Below are 18758 nucleotides of genomic sequence, written 5' to 3'. Positions count from 1 at the left end.
AGAGAGTCATTGATCTGCTGCCTCCTGCACGCCCCCCACTGGGGACTGAGCCTGCAACCCCGGGCACGTGCCCTGACCAGAATCAAACCCTGATCTCCTGGATGATAGGTCGATGCTCAACCTCTGAGCCACGCCCTGCCTGGCTTAAATCCTATTTTTAATGTATGCTGTCTTGGAGGCATACCTATAAGTATGCCCCAAATTACCTCAGTTGCTTCTGGAGCAGTGTTATCCATTCTGAAGTTTCCACATTTGAGAAGAAATACTTCTAGGAGCATTTACCTTTCTAGTTACCACACAGAGCTGATAAAATCATCTTTCTCAAACAACTCCCTTCATCACAAAGTCTCAAAACTCATTCATCACTTAGGTATAATTGTTGCTTAACTTTTGAACAATTTGTACCACTTATACTTCAGGAAGTTTCTAGTGCTGACGCAGATGTTTTATAATCTTTCTAAACCACTATCCAATATATTAAATCACTGTTAGCTTATTATTAAAAAATTAAGAAAATCTAAAGCTTCTTACAAAGAATGGTTTGATGATAAATGTAGCAGGCCAGAAAAAAGTAGATTACTGATTTTATGCAAAATATATTAAAGGGTAGAAATTCATTAATAATAACCATGTTTTTCCTCTGTACTCATCTTAGAGAGGGCAAAGGAACTTGTCATACAGTAACTGCAAGAATTAAAATCAGCTGTATTAGACCTTTAAGAATTTCAGTTTGGGAGCCTTGTATTTTCTGGTGTTCAATTAAACCATTCTCACAATTGATTCACAGACACCTGAGAAGGATTGGCATAATCATTACAGTAAGACATTAATGTGTCCTCTTTAATTTGTAGTGAGAACTCAATCATAGACATAACAAGCCCAGTGGTCTCTTGTTGCTATAGGTGAGATTAAAGGGTTTGGGGCATCTCTTTCATCTGTCAAGGCACCAAAAAAGAACATGTTGCCACCACGAATCTATAAACAATTTCCCAACGGGTGTGCATTGGTTTTGACTAAAATGTTCCCGCAGATGAGAAAAGTAAGTGTATCTCTTCATGGGCAGAGATGGAATTTTGTTTTCTCAGTGTTTATGCAGGACAACAAACAGGATCCAGGTAGTTCTTGCCCAAGAGTGGTTTTGGATGGTGCCTTTAGTTATGTGGCAAACATCTACTGTCAACAAGCCAAAACCTGGAAAGGGTACAAAAATATAATCAGCCCAAACCTAGTTGCAGAAAGGACTTATCCACAACTAATTGTTATGTGATTAATTAGTATAATCTTGCAATTTTCACTCTTTTCATCTCATGGCACACATAAATTAATTAGTAAAATTCTGCGGCACACAGAAAAATATATTTTTTGCCGATCTGAGAAAATAATATGTATAATTTTGATTTATTGTATTGGCTGTTGTCATTTTTAACTTGACAGTCTACGGGAAAAGAGGTCAGTGCCCCTGACTAAATAGTTAGGTACTTCATGTTTTAAAATTTCTTGTGGCACACCAGTTGAAAATCACTGGTCTTATTATTTGTACAGACCTTATATGATATCTCTGTTTTCTGGCAGCTATAACTACAGCTTTTGACCCAGGGGAGTGGGGGGAAACAACCCTCTGGCATCACCACCCAGCTCTAATGCCGTCAGGTTTCCTTTAATTCTGGCACCATGGAAAGAAGAGGTTTTTAGTTCTTTGTCAGAGATGATTTTCCATTATTATTTAATCTTTATTTTATACTCATTATTTGATCTTAATTAAGTAAACAAAACTTATGTGGCCTAGAAATGTTTTTGGTTTTTTTTCCTGTATTATGGGCCTAAAGCATTTAGCTTTGTCCTTTAGACTTTAAAAGTTTATTATAAACATAATGAAGAAAAAAACCTTTAAATATATCTATCTAAAAAACTGAGATAATGACTTTGAGAGAAAAAAAAAGAACTGATCCAAATAGAGTTAGCTTACTTATATACAGATCCCAGAATTTAACTATCAGCATAGCTATTTTTAATAAATTAGTACACTGTAATGGCAATTTAATTCATCGATATTTTGAGTATCTGTGTAAGCATTGTATTAACTGCTGTAAAATGAGCCAGGAGAAATTCCCACAAGCATCTCAGACTAAACATATCCCCAAAGAAAGAATTAATATCCCCAAATTTTACTCTATTGAGCTGTCATTTACAAATTAGAGTCACCCTATATCCCTCCTTATCTTTCTCCAGGCCCCTAACAACCTCCAACCAGCTAGTTACCAAATCCTTTTTACCTCCAAATATTTTTCCAAGCCTTTTCCCTATACTCTGTTCTAATTGCCTCAACCTGGTTTGTTCTTTTACTCTTATCATCCCATGCTTGTTTTGTGAGTCCAGTTCTTGAGCTAAATAATAGTGATGCAAAAATAAGACACACTCTCTTCCTTTGAGATATTGTAGTTGGACGGTCAGACATAAAAACCCATATATGGAACGTTACGGCAAATGACATATTAGAGATATAAATAGGATATTGTAATAATGCCAAGAAGGGGTATCTAGCCCAATCTGAGGACTGAGTGAAACTCTCCTTGAAAACTTTCCAAATTGGTTGTTAAAGATTGAGCAGACCCTAAACAAGGTAATAGGGTGATGGCAAAAGAAGGCCGTTCCAACCCTATGGGACATTGTGAACCAAAGTAGCTTTGAAATAACCTGATATTCTCAGGGAATCACAAGTAATTCTGTATATTGTAGAGCATCGACTATAAAAGGGGATTGGGAAAAGTAGGCTAGGATCAGATGATAGTAAGAGATTAGACTTTATCCTGTGGGTGATGGAGAGCCAATGAAAGGTTTGAGAGAGAAGTGAGGTGGCCATTTCTTTGTTTCAAATAAGTAAATCTGCTGAGAGCAAGGAGGGAAGATTTGAAGAGGACTGAGTCAGGGAGAGAAGTTAAGAGACTTTTTCAAACGTCAGGTGAGAGAGAAGTGATATGTTTGCTGTCTCTCTTCTCCCAAGCAAGAAGAGGGATGGCAAACATAGGGGAGAAACAGACAAATACAAGCCCTAGATCTTATCTGTGGCTTGAAGGATCAGGAAGAATCAAAGATAATTCTCTGCTTAAGTGATGGATTAGAGAGCTCAACTGGCAACTGAGACAGAATAGTTGAGAAGGCACAGGCTTAGGGGAAAGACGATGAGTTCAGTTTCGAACATGTTGCGGTTGAGATGCCTGTAGGACATCCAGGTGGTGATCTCTCACAGGCAGTTGGATATACACGTCTGAAGCTTGGGAGACAGGGTGGGGCTGGAAATAAAATGTTGGAAGTAATCAGAAAATAGGTAATAGCTTAAACCATAAAAATAGATCATCCAGAGAAAGTGAGTAGAATAAAAGCTGACGAAGAACCTCATGGAAATACCGACATCTAAGCAGTTTGGGGAAATAAGAGCATTTGCATTTAGACAATGAACTGTTAGAGGACAACTCTAGTAGAGTGTGGTGCCATGGAAAGCTAAAAAGTGAAAATGTGTGAGATCAAAACAGGGGTAATGTTGTCAAATGTAATACATGATCTAGTAAGATGAGATTTGTAGCTAATCATTGGTTTTGGCATTGAGAAGGTCCTTTCTAATCAAATGAAGAGTAGTTTCAGTAAAATATTGTGGGCAGAAATTAGACTACTATAGACTGAAGAGGTATAAGAAATGAGAAAGAGGGACTGGTAAAGACTTTCAACAAGTAAAAATAAGAAATAGGGAAAGATATTGGATTCAGAACGGAAAATGATCTAGGGGCAGTTTATGGGCAGAGGTGGAATTATCAATACTAAGGGAAACATTAAAAACACAGGAGGGAGTTGGACTGTTGGAACAAGGACCCTAATTATGTGGGAAAAGATCAGGTCAAGGACATTGGTGAGTAGCTGGTAGGGTGCTGATTAATGAACAAGGGGAACTGGAGGGTCACTTCCTCCCTTGAATTTTCACTTTCAACTACTGGAATTCACCCTTCAGGCCCTGTTGGGATAATATTTCTATACTTCAAATCCAATGTTGTCATTTAAAATCTTTTAATGGCTGTGTAAGTAGAGGAGTCACAGAAGCTATCACTGCCTACCATTCCTTCACCCCTTTTGGGGGAAAATTGATTCTAGACAGTTTTTGTATAAAATAATTAGTGCTCGCTCCATCATCTGCAAGTGAATCTTTGCCTTTTCTATGGGGTGATTAGGTTACAGATCAGTGCCTAGTGCAGGTGAATTCATCAGTCATAAGGGAGTCCAGTCTTTTCTGAAATGGTTTGGTACAAAATCCTGTTCCAAAGGGAGCATCCTGTATTGAATTGTGGTAAGACCAATTATATAGGATCTCTTTCTTAAAATGGATAATTAAATGAAGGATGAACAAAGAGAGTGTCAGTCACTCTATGTTGAATGAGTACTATGACTCCAAGGCAGTTATACATCCCAGCCTCTGCAGTCCTGGAACCTAGAGCCAGTATGCCAAAGAAAAACATGCTGACCCATCACTATTTCACATTCTTTGCAATAAGTCCTCATTTCTGGGGGATTACTACCAACCTTTAAGAGCCAAGCTAAGATGGACTTTGAAGTGCCTTGATATACATTTTCCACTTTATGTTTTAATGTTCTAGGTTGGTGAAAACAGGATCTGTGGTTTAGGGAATACTGTATATGCCTCCACTTAAAGGATTCTCAAATAATATTAGTATATTAAATGATCCCAAAAGCCCTACAGCAAAGAAACTGTTTAGCTTAGTTTGATCCAGTTTTTCACAAACTTTTTTAACCACAGAACCACTTTTCTTTTTTTTTAAATAACTATTAACACTTCACTAAATACACTTTGGGAAAACTAGCATAAAGGGTAAGGTCTAAAATCATGCCTGGAGTACAGATTGACCACAAGCATTTATCTTTTCTTCCACTTGAAACTCCCCTAAAAAGGCTATAAAAACATAAAGATATTCACCACCACCCCAAAAAAGACAGAATAAGAAATAACTCATAACAGATAAGAAATCCAAGTTCACTTTAGGAAGTTTGACTTAGCCAACAAAGGAAGTTATAATGTAAAGTATCTTGAGAGAAGAAATACCAATTAGAGCTGCAGTGCAGATCCTCTGAATATCTCAGACCTGAAGGAGCCAAGCCCCGAGGAGGGCAGGGCTGAGACACAGATCAGAAAATAACAGGTTAAAAGTCTGTTTGCAAAATTGGTGGACCCTGAGTCCCTCACCCCACCCATGCAGTCAAGAACCTACATCCATACATATGGTATCTTTTAAAATTGAGCAGCAAAGAGTCTGGACTCCAAAACACAGGTGTAGTAAATAACAAATTAATCTGGAGGCTGGAATTAGAAAGATGAAAATGAAAGTTGGCACTTGAAGGATAGAACCCCTAACCTTCTTCCCAAACCCCTAGAATACTAGCAGATAGGCACATGCGACCTCAGACAGGAGGCTGGAGATTTCTGGCAAGAAATTCAGCAGCCCAATAGATCTCCTTTAAAAAGGCCAGAGTAGTGCTGAGCATATCTCTACAGTGAAACCAGCACTGGAAACGTGGGTCCACACAAATTGTTTCTAAATAACATTTTAGTGCCTTCTTCTTAAATAAAAATTCTAAGTTTAAGAGAGAGAGATGGAAACAAATACCTGTGAGTTAAGACCCAAGATGCACATCTAAATAGAGCAGGGTAGCAACTTAACTTATGATCCATCAGGCTAATGGAGGTCATCCAAATAATATTAAGAATTCACTGATATGAATATTCAGCCACTTAGGAATATGAGTTTAAGATAGAGTTAGTCTCTGGGAAACTGCATAGGAGTACAAGATAGAACCAACAGTTCAACATTAAATCAGTAAACTACTGGTTTGTGGCTCCTTATAGTCAACCTCCCCACCTCAGAGCAGAATTTATTCCCAGATCTGGGAATGGAGATCTGTATAGAGACAGGATTTAAAAGGGTTCAGCTACCAGAGTAAGGAGAGTTGGAAACTTGGAGGTAGGGTGGGAGAATGAGACATTGCAAATCTGGAAACACCAAGAACAACAACAAAAAACACCTCATTCCTAAAGAAAACTTTTGTCTTGCCCTCTAATCTTTGACCCATTCTGAAATTGGACTCCCTTCAAAGCATAGCTTATTTCATGTGGTCATAATTAAATATTGGGGGGGGGGTAGAAATGAAAGAATGCTTTATTATCTTTAAAAAAATGTATGATTTCCTGAAATGGAATTATGAGTTATAAGGACTGGCTTCTAGCTATTGCTCCTCACTCTATTTTTACTCCACTTCTGTGAATTCTTAGGCTACTCTTTAAGCTGGTCATAAATTTGTGACTGAATCTTAGACTGAATGTCCTGTCTGCAGAATGACTACACAAAGTAAAGGGGACTTCAATTACATACATTTATCTGAAAAGTCTAAATTAGCATTTTGCTTGGTAGATGTCATGTTTTCCAACCTCAGGAAGCCATTACCCTCATTCCTCTTCAGATCCCACTCATGATTGTGAAACATGCTTGTAATCAGAACATCTCCCCTAATCCAGTCTAGAAGGATTTTGGAACATTTGCACCACTGAAAATTGTTTTCTATTTTGTTCTGTGGCTCTGGAACCACATCAGAAGTTCCCTGGGTGTTATTCAGGTCAAGATCAGTTTTAGCAAAGGTATTTGCTTGTAATCTGCCTGACACTTTTCCAACTCCCCAAGCTTTCCTCTTCTGTGCTGGCTTTTTGAAAATTCAAAGTTATTGCAGTGTAGCAACTACTTGACATGGTAATACACTCATTCTGATGAGTATTTATGTGAAATCAACTTTTGAATGTTTATGTTACATGCATTTAACAGTAACAGTTGCAAGGTTAGTTTTGTTGTGTAGTTTATAAGTTTTTCTTTTGTTTCAGAAGCCTAACAGTAGCCATTGGAAAAAAACCAATCAAGTTGAATTGTGGCCATTTGTATGCCTTCTAAAATGTCTGTGTCCCCAAGTCCTTAATTATGTAGAGATGTGGAAAGAGCTACCATCATAAACTGGGAGGTGTTTTAGCATATAAAATACCTATGAAAACATAAAATTTACTTCTACATAGAAAATCACAGAATTTCAATTCTTATTACACTGAGTCATAGAAAAATTTGATCATCACATATCCTGTGATACCTTATATTTATATAACTTGATTCCATCTCCAAAATTACTCTTTTCTAAGTTACTATAACTAATATATCAAAATAGATCATTGTTTTGAAACACTGTAATCTTCACTTGAAAGTCTATTTCTACATGAAACAATCTAAATCAGAATGCCCCTGTGAGAAAAATTTTTATTACACTCCTACTTGTGATTATAAAACAATGCTGACCTAACAGTTTGTCACACTTTTTGGAGAACAATTGTCCTTCACTGTCTTTTCCTAATTTTAAGTATAATTTGACACAGCAAATTCAAAAAGAAAATAACAACAAAAACTAAAGACAAGAGGTTACTTTGGATTAAGTAACCTCCTAATGATGTGGCAAAAAAAAATGTCATTTAACACTCATTTAAAATAATGCAAACATTTCCAAATCACATGTGTATGTATAATTAATCATACGCAGTAGTTCCTTATACCACTAGGTAGGCATGCCTCTTTCTCAGTGGTAAGGTCATATGCACCCCAATTTAGAGAGGCATTTGGAAATGTCAAACTATTAGAATTTGTCTCTGATTGAGATGACCACTGCAAACAAACGTCTAGAGTATTTTGTCTCTGGTTCAAGGCCTAAATCTTTCATTGATGCTTTCTGATGGCTCATTTTTTGATGATGATGATGATTATCATTATTATTATTATTATTATTATTTATTATTATTATTATTTTGCACCAGAGGTAAACTAACATTTGTAGTACTAGCAACTCTTTTTCAAAGCCACATTCTAGTTGAACCGTTAGTTGGATTTTAATAATCCCAAATGGTCCTCTGATTTTGGGAAGGACCCAAATGGGCACATTTCCACACATGAGATCAAAGGAAAGAAGCAAGTAGCTCTTTATTGTACAGGTACCAAACATTTTTCACTTGCATAACATTTCCAGGCTTTAAAATTATAGCTTACTTTTCCTCCACTTTAGGGCCCATACAAGTATGTAAAATAAGATAATATTTTGAAACTCAGATATAGCAATGTGACACCAATGCTGGATACTGAATTTTACAAATAAGTTCAAAGAAATAATAGCCGTGTGAGCAGATTATCATGCCTATCATAAATTAGCACTGTCTTGCTAATGTACTAAGGAACTATTCATTACATGGAAACAACATGGTCCTGACCTTGGGAGCTAGTCTCAGACAATGTCTTTGAAGTCATTTCATTCTTGTTCTTACTTCAAGTATCTTAGACATGTGTCTTTATATAGTCCCCTTGAGGGTAGGAACCAAAGCTGAATTACTCCATGTGTTTCCCTAGCAGAGATTAAAAATGGAAATTATATGGAAAAAATATGTCATTAAATTATAACTTTATAAGACACAGCATCATTCTGCTTCTCTTCTACTGTTTCTCTATTATAAAGGTTTACATGAATTCTTCCTACATCTAAAAATTTAAAAATTACTATATACAATAAAAACACAAAACTCCTGCCCTTACACTATAGGGTGTCCCAAGAAAATGTATACACACTTTGAATGATTATAAAGTCAGTGTTTATTAACATACAGTTTATTTTCAAAATTTAAAAGAATCTACAGAAATGAATAATTTTTTTGCAATGCCTGTTTTCAAATTGATGACTGTTCTGGCCCAGGCACTGCTGATTATGTGAAGCAATGGAATCGCAAACATCAAGAATCATTTCATTCAGCATTTGTGTGCCCTCAATTCAACCATCAACTCTTGCCGGTTCTCTAACCTTTATCTTTTATGTATCCCCATAAAAAAGTGTAGTGGATAAGTTTTCCTTGTTCAAAGCTTAGTGTGGCTTCACCTATTATTTCAAATCCATTAAACATAAAAAGGAGTGAAAATTAAGTGAGTGATCAGCTGTTAAAGTGTATATACATTCCTGTGTCCCCAAAAAATGTATGCACATTTTGAATAAAGTCAGTGTTTATACTTCAACTGAATTTTCAAACCTCCAGTACCTTTTTAGAATGAATTTCCTTTGTTCAAAGCTTAGTCTGGCTGAAAAGAAAAAAAAAACATCAATTGAACTATCAGCTGTTAAAGTGTTTATACATGTTTTGGGGACACCCTGTATATATACCTCCCAATTCTCACCCACTTCTCCATTTGAGACTCTACTAGCCTTTTGATAAATAGCTCCATTTTAACCATACACTCTTGATTTTAATCCCATATAATTAAAGCTATTATACTATCAAAATTTATGGTCACTAGATTTATATAACATTGGGCTTTATTTAAAACTACCTAATTTTTTCATAAGCATTTCAAGGGACAGTAGCAGTTTATGAAATGCATTTTAATCTGAAGTGTTAACATTCCTATTCTTTCTCTCTCAGTATTGAATTCTGCTTATACTTGGCTTATACAACCAACAAAATGAGTCTAGGATTGGTTGATGATAGATTCCATTCATATTGATGAACGAATGTCTGGTATTGAAAGCCCCCCTCATTACTACATTTTTTTCTCCTTCACAGATGGTCTTGATTACTTTGTTACATTTACTCTTAAAGATGTATTTTAGGATGTCTTTGTTAAGTTCCTTCCAAATCCTGCTATGATTACCACTGTAATAGCACTTTAATTAATTTGGGAGGGTGTGACCTTGTGTGCCTTTCTATTTGTTTGTTTTGTTTTGTGTCTCATTAAATTTCTGATGCATTCTTCACCTGCATCACTGTTGAACTTAAGGTTGTTTTAGTAATGTAATGGAATATTTTCTGTAATATATTTCCTATGAATTATTTATAGAATATAGAAAAGATACATAATTTTTAAGTATTATCCTTCTAGTGTCTCGTTATTTTTTCAGTAGATTCCTTTGGGTTTTCAGGGCAAAAAATCATAGAGCTACAAATAATTCTTTGGTAATTTCCTATGACAAAACATTTAATAATATTGAAACTTGCAATTCTGAAATAAATTGTATGAGCAAGTAGCATAGTGCATAATACTGCTGGAATTTTTAAAATCTCCTGGATTCAATTTACAATAGCATTTGGGAGGATTTCTTTACATCTATATTTTGACAAATCCAAATTCAAATAATTCCTTCTTTGTAGGTCTGTCAGCTTTCAAGATTCAGTACCAGGTTGATACTGGATTTAAAAAAGAATTAGGAAACATATCTTTTATTATTTCCTGAAAAATCTTTTCAAAGGAAACCAACTACATTAATTGTTGTTGGGGCAATCCCTGGCATAGGCGTGTAGGAGTCAACTAGAAAAGCATGAAGGGAGCATTGGCACTGTAGGTGGCATTAGGCTGGACCTCAGGAACTAGGGGAGACCCATCATCCCATCTCTCTTTCTCACCTTAGTTATTTAAAAGCAGAAATACATTATCAACTTCTCATTGTGATATGGTAAAATATTGACATTACCCCTGAGTGAAAGCATATGCTTCAGCAAGTACACTGGGAATATGTATTTTTGTGTATCTCTTTCATGAATCATATTCAAGATTGCTACGTGCATCCTCAGGAGCATTATCCAACATTTGTAACGCAACATTAAATCCAGCCCTGAAATCACATGAAACATTAAAATAATATTTAAAGTACTATAACCTTTTGCAGGAGGATGGGCCTTTTTCTATTTTCCATGTAATTGGAATGCAGATCATCAGGCAATTGCAAAAGTCAGAACGTAAGATAAAGTTATATAAACAAAATTATCCTTATCAGGGCTTCAGAACACTATAATAACATTTTTTCAGGGTTGAATGTAATGTTTATGCTTACGTGTTTCCTTAAATAAATTTTAAAACTGTTCACTAAACTTGCTATCATTGAGTAAAGACCTCCCCACAAATGGGCAAAACCTTCAGGAAAACACTGGTGCACCTCCCAGCCTATGATATTTAAAGTTATAGTATAACCAAACAGAGGTAGAAGCTGCTGCACATAACAGAAACTTACAACCTTGGGACCTGGAATATTAATCAGTAGTTAACTGCAAACTGAGCTCTAAATTACGATCCATAGGGATTCCTTACCACAAATTGCTGATTTCACTGGACTTAAGAGTCGCTTCCTCTGAGGGACTGATCATAAAAAGCCAAACCTCCCATAGCTACAGGAAAACAATGCATTTCTTTGGGTTAGCAGGGTATAATTGATTTCAAAACACATTACCATTATATTTTTTCTTCAAAATGGGGATAGCTTCAACATTTATGTGATTATGAACTAATGCACATTCATTGTATTAAATTTAAAAAGTCAAGATCAAAATTATAAAGAATATATTTTAAGTCATCTCTACAGAAATTCCTCCATCCAAAGATTACTACTCTTAACATTTTGATGTAGATCATTACAGAATCTCTATTAAAAATATCTTCTATAAAGGCTCATGCTCACTTACAATATAACTAAAAATACTTATTTTCTTTGGTTACTCTCTCCCCCTCCACCCACCCGCCCTCCTCCATCCCTCTGACATTCATCAGTCTCATCTATGCTTCCATGTCATTGAATCTATTCTGTTCATCAGTTTATTAAGTTCTTTAGATTCCATGTATAAGCGAGATCATGTGATATTTGTCTTTCGCTGCCTGGCTTATTTCACTTAGCATAATATTCTCCAGGACCATCCATACTGTCCCAAAGGATACGAGATTCTTCTTCTTTACAGCTGCATAGTATCCCATGGTGTAAATGTCCCACAGCTTTTTTATCACAACCCAAGGACATGGACAATAGTGGGGAGAGGGACTGGGGAGGGGGAAGAAATGGGGTGGAATGGGTCATTGGGGAGAAAAAGGGGCATCTGTAATACTTTAAACAATAATAATTTTTTTTTTAAAAAAGGAAATCAATTCAAAACATCTTTAAAAAGAAAAATAAATAAAGAAATAAAAATATTTTCAAAATAGGTATCATTTCTTTTAAATATTACATAGTTTTGGAACTGTTTTTTATTGTATTCTCTTACATGTGATCAAAAAATATGTATCCAAATCATTATAAAACACTCAAAAGAATTTTAAAATTCCGTTAGGTAGTGTTACCTTCATTACTCATTAGTAACTAATTTATGTGTCTGTATTGACCAAAATTAATGTCTTACAATTGCATTAATATGATGGAGTTCACGATTTGTTATTCATTTGTAAAGACACCCAAAACACCTTTGCCAATACAGTAAGCCCTCAATTTTACAGACCTCAATTTAACAGACTTTGGATTTAATGGACAAAATTTCCGGCCTGTATGGCATATGTGAAAATTAATACCCTGTTAATTTTAAAATGCTTTTAACCAAGGTTTGCTTATAATTAACAGGTTATTTTCTTTGGTTATTATTAATTTACTGTTATTTTAAACAAACTTTAGCAAATAGGCCATATGTTGGAAAAAACAATAGTAATTTTGCTGACATAAATAAATATTACATATTTACAACTAATTTAAATCCAAGAGTCACAATGTTTCGCAAATGATTAGCTTGTGATCACACCGCATCTCACAAGGTAATTGGTTCTGTTATCTCCAGGCTTGACTTTCTGCAACAGTTTGAATGCCTGAGGCCCATATTCCCAAGTGTGCCCCAGCCATGTGAATTTGTTTACTCCCAGTGACTGGTGAATGCACACATTTACTAGGCCTATTCAGTATAAATTTAAAATTACATTAATACATATAGAAAACTTTTCTGTGAATTTAAACTTTTTATACATACTTAATTTTAATTACACAAATGTGTCTACATAAGTAAAAACAGGTAAACTAAGTAATTTGTCAATTTTTTGAGATACACATTCTGAAAACCTACTTTATTATATAATGGGCTTTTGGCTTTAATGGACACCCCCTCGCCCGAATTAGTCCATTATGCTGAGGTTTTACTATATTTTCTCTGTTCCCTACTTCCCAACCCTCCCTCCAATCTGTCTTGGTTCCCACCTAGTTCTCTCTGCTAATAACCCAAGTTATATTAACTCAATGATCAAAGCTGAAAATTATAAGATTTCACTAGGACACTTTTCTGTAAACTGTACAAATAGACAGTAAACATGACCTCTTTGTATATGTGTGTATTGATAGACTAAAATATCTGTGAATAGAATCACAAAGAAACTAGTAATATATGTTTCCTCTGGGGAGGGAGTTAAGTGACTGGAGGTGGGTGACAGAGATGGGAAGGAATTTTTTATTATATACCCTTTTATGCTTTATAAATGTTTATTATACTGCCTATTCAAAAAAATTAATAAAAATATATCTGCATATGTGCAAACAAGTATAAAGTTATTAGCTTACTAGGGAATAGGCTGCTCCTTCAGGTTCCATAATTTACTAGGTGCCCAGAGAAATGAAACCACTGACTGAAACAGTGTCAACCTACGCTGTGCAATGGAAAAATAATTTTACTCTGAAAGTAGTTTTAGTTGCCATTCTATAAAGGGTGCCATGACAGATTTAGAGTGCCGTGTTTGAAGCAGTGATTCAGCAAAGGCACGTCAGCACCTTCTAGATGTGATAACATCTGGCCTGAATACATACACACACATGAGCGTGCACACACACACACACACACACACACACACACACAGCAGTGTGGTAGAGAAACAACCTGAGACTATTCCTCATTGGGGACAGCTGCTCAGAGGTAAGGAAATAGGCAGAAATTCTCATTTCAATCTTGGTCTTTTCTAAAAAATAAGATATTCTGGTTCTTGGTATTGTAAATCATGTTATGCCCTTTGGGCAATATCTGTGTGATAAAAACAATGTTCAAGTTTCTGAGTTAGTTACACTGCTCTATGCAAGGCTCAGATGTCCTTGATATTGCCTCACTATTTTTTTGCTCTTTATTTGCAGGTAGTGAAATCAAAGTTATCCAAAGAAAATCACGTCATTAAAATAAAACTATCAAGAAATCATACTGTGGGAAAATACTTCAGCAATCAAAGCAAACTACAACAACAAGACTCTGTAATAAATTTTCAATCGCCATATCATGTCAGAGGTCCAATTAATCAGGTTTGCTCTGAAATCCTTCTCAGCAGGATGTGTTCAAGTAAAGGAACTGTGTAGACTCCCTGGAGTAAGACTGAATTTGCAATTGAAGACAAACCACTAACTTGGATGATCATCTAAAACCCAAATCCTGTGCATCACCTGTATTTTAGATTGACGGCACTCCCTCATGCATACAGGCACACAGTTATACACCAATACCCACACAGCTAAAAAACAAAATAATTACACTTTTTTCTAATACTTCATAAAGTCAAGATGTGCATTTAAATATCAGTTGGTTTTCAATGTGAAAGAAAGGGCTAGAAAAAGTTTACTCGAATATAATATGGACAAGAACCACTGTGGGCTAGGTATTGCATTGTGATAATAGAGAAATACACTTGAATTATGTGGAAGAAAGAATAATGCTATGAGTATTGTGTTATCTTCTCTGTTGGTACATTAATACTAAACAGGGTAAAAAAGCAATTACATTCCACTTGCAAGTAGGGATTGCACTTGTGTCCATCAAGAGAAAACGTGGTGTTTATGATGGCTTCAGCTTTGTGAATCTAATGCTCATGAAAAACATTTTTTTTCTGTGCTTTTTAAATTTTATAACTGAAAACAAAAGAACAGGAATGCTCCACAAGGGAATTCAAATAGACTCTATGAAAGAGATGAGTGTAATATTTTACAGTTAAAACACCAGTATAATTAACTTTGCACTCTGTAATTTTCACAAACATTCCCTCCTATCCTGACCTTGAACTTGGATGGGTAACTGTAGTCTAAGTTGATTAAATATGTAATTTTAAAGTGTGAAACAAGATATAGTTCCTCATGTATTACTTTGTTTATTGATGATATTACTTAAGAAAGCTTTGGTTTGCCATAGAGCCCTGTGTAATGTAAGATTACAATTACATTTTATGTAAATATTTTGCAAAGAATTAGGTATTCTCAAGTGCATAGGCATTTATTTCCATAAAGCATTTATTTGTACATGTCCACAAATAGTCTTACGTTACTAGTAACTATATTTTTAGTCTCCTGAACAACTGTATCTAGTTCAAATTTAGCATAAGCATAAATTATTTTTTATTAAAACTGGCATACATATAAAACACACCTAATTCTGGTATTAACTTTTTCTTCTATATTTTAATTTCAAAACAGTAAACTTTTAATTTTACAAATGCTTTGTTGTGAGATAACGTCTCAAAGTTACAATGTTTTTAAAGGATTATTTTTCTTTTGAGGGAAAAGAGCTGAAAGGGTTAATTCAACACATGGCTGAAATTACCAAATGTACAAATACCTCAATTTTATTACCTTAAAAAAATAAAACTATTTTGATCAATCAGTTCCTTAGTATGAATATCCACCTCTTTTAAATACTCTATTTTTATATATATTTTTATATGAAAGTAAACATGAATTTATATTTAACTGTCTTAAATTATATTTAAGCATAAATATCACTTGATATAAACAATACATATCTGCATCGATAGATGATAAACTTTTTAAAAGAATGGTACAGAATTCACTTTTTAAATGAAGGTTTCTTCTAATATCTTCAGCTACATGCAAGCATCATTTTTAGGTTTTCAATTATTTTTTAATGAAGTAAGATATTGCCTATTCATGCAGCCTCTCTATCAAGTTTTAATGTATTACATTCTCTGTAACAGGATTGTAGTCAGTGGCTGTTTCTTGGAACTTACTGTAACATAAACGTAATAACTGTCTGACTGAGGTTTGTCTGGCATTTACCTCTTCACTATTGAAATAAGAATGGATTTTAGACACAATTGTAATGATGTTATTAATAAATGTGTTAGTATTACTCTGTGTTCAGAGAGTATCTTTTCTTTTTCACTGTAGGTATACAATAATACAAACGGTGACCCACTTGGTACAGAGATATTATCATGCAGATTCAACTATTGGAGTGTGCTTTAATAAGATAACTACACTCCTATCCTGATATTCTCTAAATTTTTATCAGATGAACTTCCTTCTGAATAGTGACTAAAGCTTGTGAACATAGTGCTGTAACAAGCTTTTTCTTTTTTTTAAATAAAGCACTGAAATACTAGGAATCATTTTATTTTGCTGTTTTTTTCTTGATTGAGAGAGAGAGAGAAACATCAATTTTTGTTGTTCCACTTATTTATGCATTCACTGGTTGCTTCTTGTATGTGTCCTGACTGGAGAACGAACCCACCACCTGATGAACTGGGATGATGGTCTAACCAACTGAGCTACCCAGCCAGGGTGCTACAAATCATTTCAGTTACTCCTTAATTAAATACACTACAATTTATTTTACCTTGGGGTAATAGGTGTGTGTATATGTGTGCATGTATACTTGTATGTTCTTAGCAAGTTAGTAATTTGAGTGGAGAAAATAGGAGTAAGCATTTTAATATATTTTTAGATATAAAAGTTAAAGGAAGTGTATATTGTGTAAGAATTGATTAGTATCCAGTCTAAACTAAACTAAACTAAACTAAAGAAAACATGTATAATATTAGAAGTCAAGAATAACTGCATAAGCATTTCCAAACATCACTGTTGACACTGTGTGTGTGGGTGTGCATGCGCGTATGTGTTTAATGGCACAGTGTGCTATTTGCCAGCCATTCAAGTAGACAAATAAGATCCTGTAGGAACAGAGAATAAAGGCTCACCATGGCCTGCTGGTTGAGTTTACACTTGGGTCATTTAATCTTCCTCATGTTAGCTGCCCCTGTGCCTAGTAGTCATCTCTGCAAAATGATGATTCCCACTTAGAAAAAGCATTGGGAAAGAATCATTCATTTAAGAAATGGAAACCATTCCACTAATGTTTAGGGAGGAAAAATAATACTGTTCTGCATCTGAAATTTCTCCTTTTAGTTTCATTTTACTGAAGGATTCCAAGATACAAAAACTGGTCAAAATGTATGTAACACAATGAGTTATTTCAAAGCTGTAATGCTTTGGCAATGGAGGGGTGGGCGCTGAGGGGGAAGCAGGGTCTAATGTAATGATAAAGTTAAGAGCCTGAAGAGATGATCAGGGTTAGGACCTTATTAAATATTATTTTATGGGCTCCTTAAATTGATAAAATACTGAAAGAAGCATCAGTATGTAGAAATTTTCTTTGTGAATTTTCATCTTATAAAAAGAAACAGCTCAGAAAATGTCATCAAAATTGGTGACTAGGATCATGTCTTTAAAATGAACAAACATAACTTTGAGTAAGCTCATATGGGCTGATGACCTCAACAACATGCATCCAAGTGCAAAATGCTATGACAGCAGATTTACCATTTTGACTGGATCAAGGAATACTTTTGCTCTGCAAATGTTTACTATAGTTTTTTTCAATGTGTATTTAAAGTTCAAGTAATTTTGATTGCTCTTGGAAACTAAGGCATTTTGATAGATCACTTCAACTTAGGGGGATGAACCAGAAGTTGTTAGGAACTCCAAAGGCCCTCTAAAGACATCAAGATACTGCCGGAGCCTACAAACTAGGTTTTATATTTGGCAAGCCTTCCAAGATTTCATCTGTCAAAGAACCTTTTATCGTGTTCTTTATTGCTGCAGAAACTGCTATTATCAACTTCCACATTTCTTTTATGATTCATTCACTTGGTGCAGGGGCTGTAGAAGTCATTTCTTCCAAGTGATATAGAGAATGCAGTCCTCCCCAAATGGTGCTCCATTTGTTTTCTTTATGTTCGGGGAAGTATAAAGAATTTGTTTTATGGCTCTATTAAATGTCAGATCACTACGCTTTAACACACTCAATACACACGCAAAGTACTAATTCTTAAACCGTATCAGGAATATTTGCAATTTGTAAGTCTATTTGCAATGCAAATAAAGATAATTACTTAAGCCCAAATAATAGTAACAATAAAATTAAAACAGCCACTTTTAGAGAAAACCCTATAAAAGTGGATTTATATTGCTACAGGGTCATCATATTTAGGTAGATTAGGTTTTGAATTTGATTTATACTGACTGGCTCATTATGGGGAAACACGGAATATATCTAATCAAAATGCTTACACAGGAAATTTATGTGTAGCATCATATTATTATTTTTATTTACTGATAAAGCAATTTATATAAAATTCACTTAAATATTTTGATTTTTAAAAAGTGAAGTAATTACAATTGATTATTTGTACTTCAGAATTCAGAAGTAACATGGTCTCAGAAATCTAACATAATTCTCAGTTATGTAGGGACTTCCTATTATATGGCTGGATGGTGGAATACATCATTCTGATGCTGCTTTCAGGCTAAGCTAAACAATTTAATGGTGATGGTATGTTACTTACTTAAATATTTTGTTCATTGTATTCCCATTTTTACCATAATAAAATGTTCAAAATCTATAAATTGAAAGCTCAGTGTATCGCATCAAAGTCAGCATTTTAATTTTCCTTACAGTCTATAATATAAATTTTATTTGTCTATAATTGTATGGCTTTAAGATTAAATCATCAATTTGAAAAATAGGAGAAAACTTAAGAACATTAAAATGAAACGGGCATATATTGTAACATATAATCAGTTGAATA

The 18758-nt window shown here is 34.6% G+C and overlaps 1 protein-coding gene across 2 annotated transcripts in view; it reads left to right on the top strand.

Annotated features, from left to right (window-relative positions):
• The window catches only part of CPED1 (cadherin like and PC-esterase domain containing 1), a 268666-nt gene extending 252645 nt beyond the window's left edge, over positions 1-16021 (top strand). For both annotated transcript variants that reach the window (XM_081147894.1, XM_081147893.1), the window contains one exon: positions 14029-16021. In XM_081147894.1, the coding sequence (XP_081004020.1) occupies positions 14029-14244 (216 nt within the window). In that variant the 3' untranslated portion in view covers positions 14245-16021. The remainder of the gene's footprint in view (positions 1-14028) is intronic.
• The last annotated feature ends 2737 nt before the right edge of the window (positions 16022-18758 follow it).

Source organism: Miniopterus schreibersii (assembly GCF_964146895.1).
Source record: "Miniopterus schreibersii genome assembly, chromosome: 9".
Taxonomy (NCBI): Eukaryota; Metazoa; Chordata; class Mammalia; order Chiroptera; family Miniopteridae; genus Miniopterus; species Miniopterus schreibersii.
This window is presented reverse-complemented; position numbering and strand designations above follow the sequence as displayed.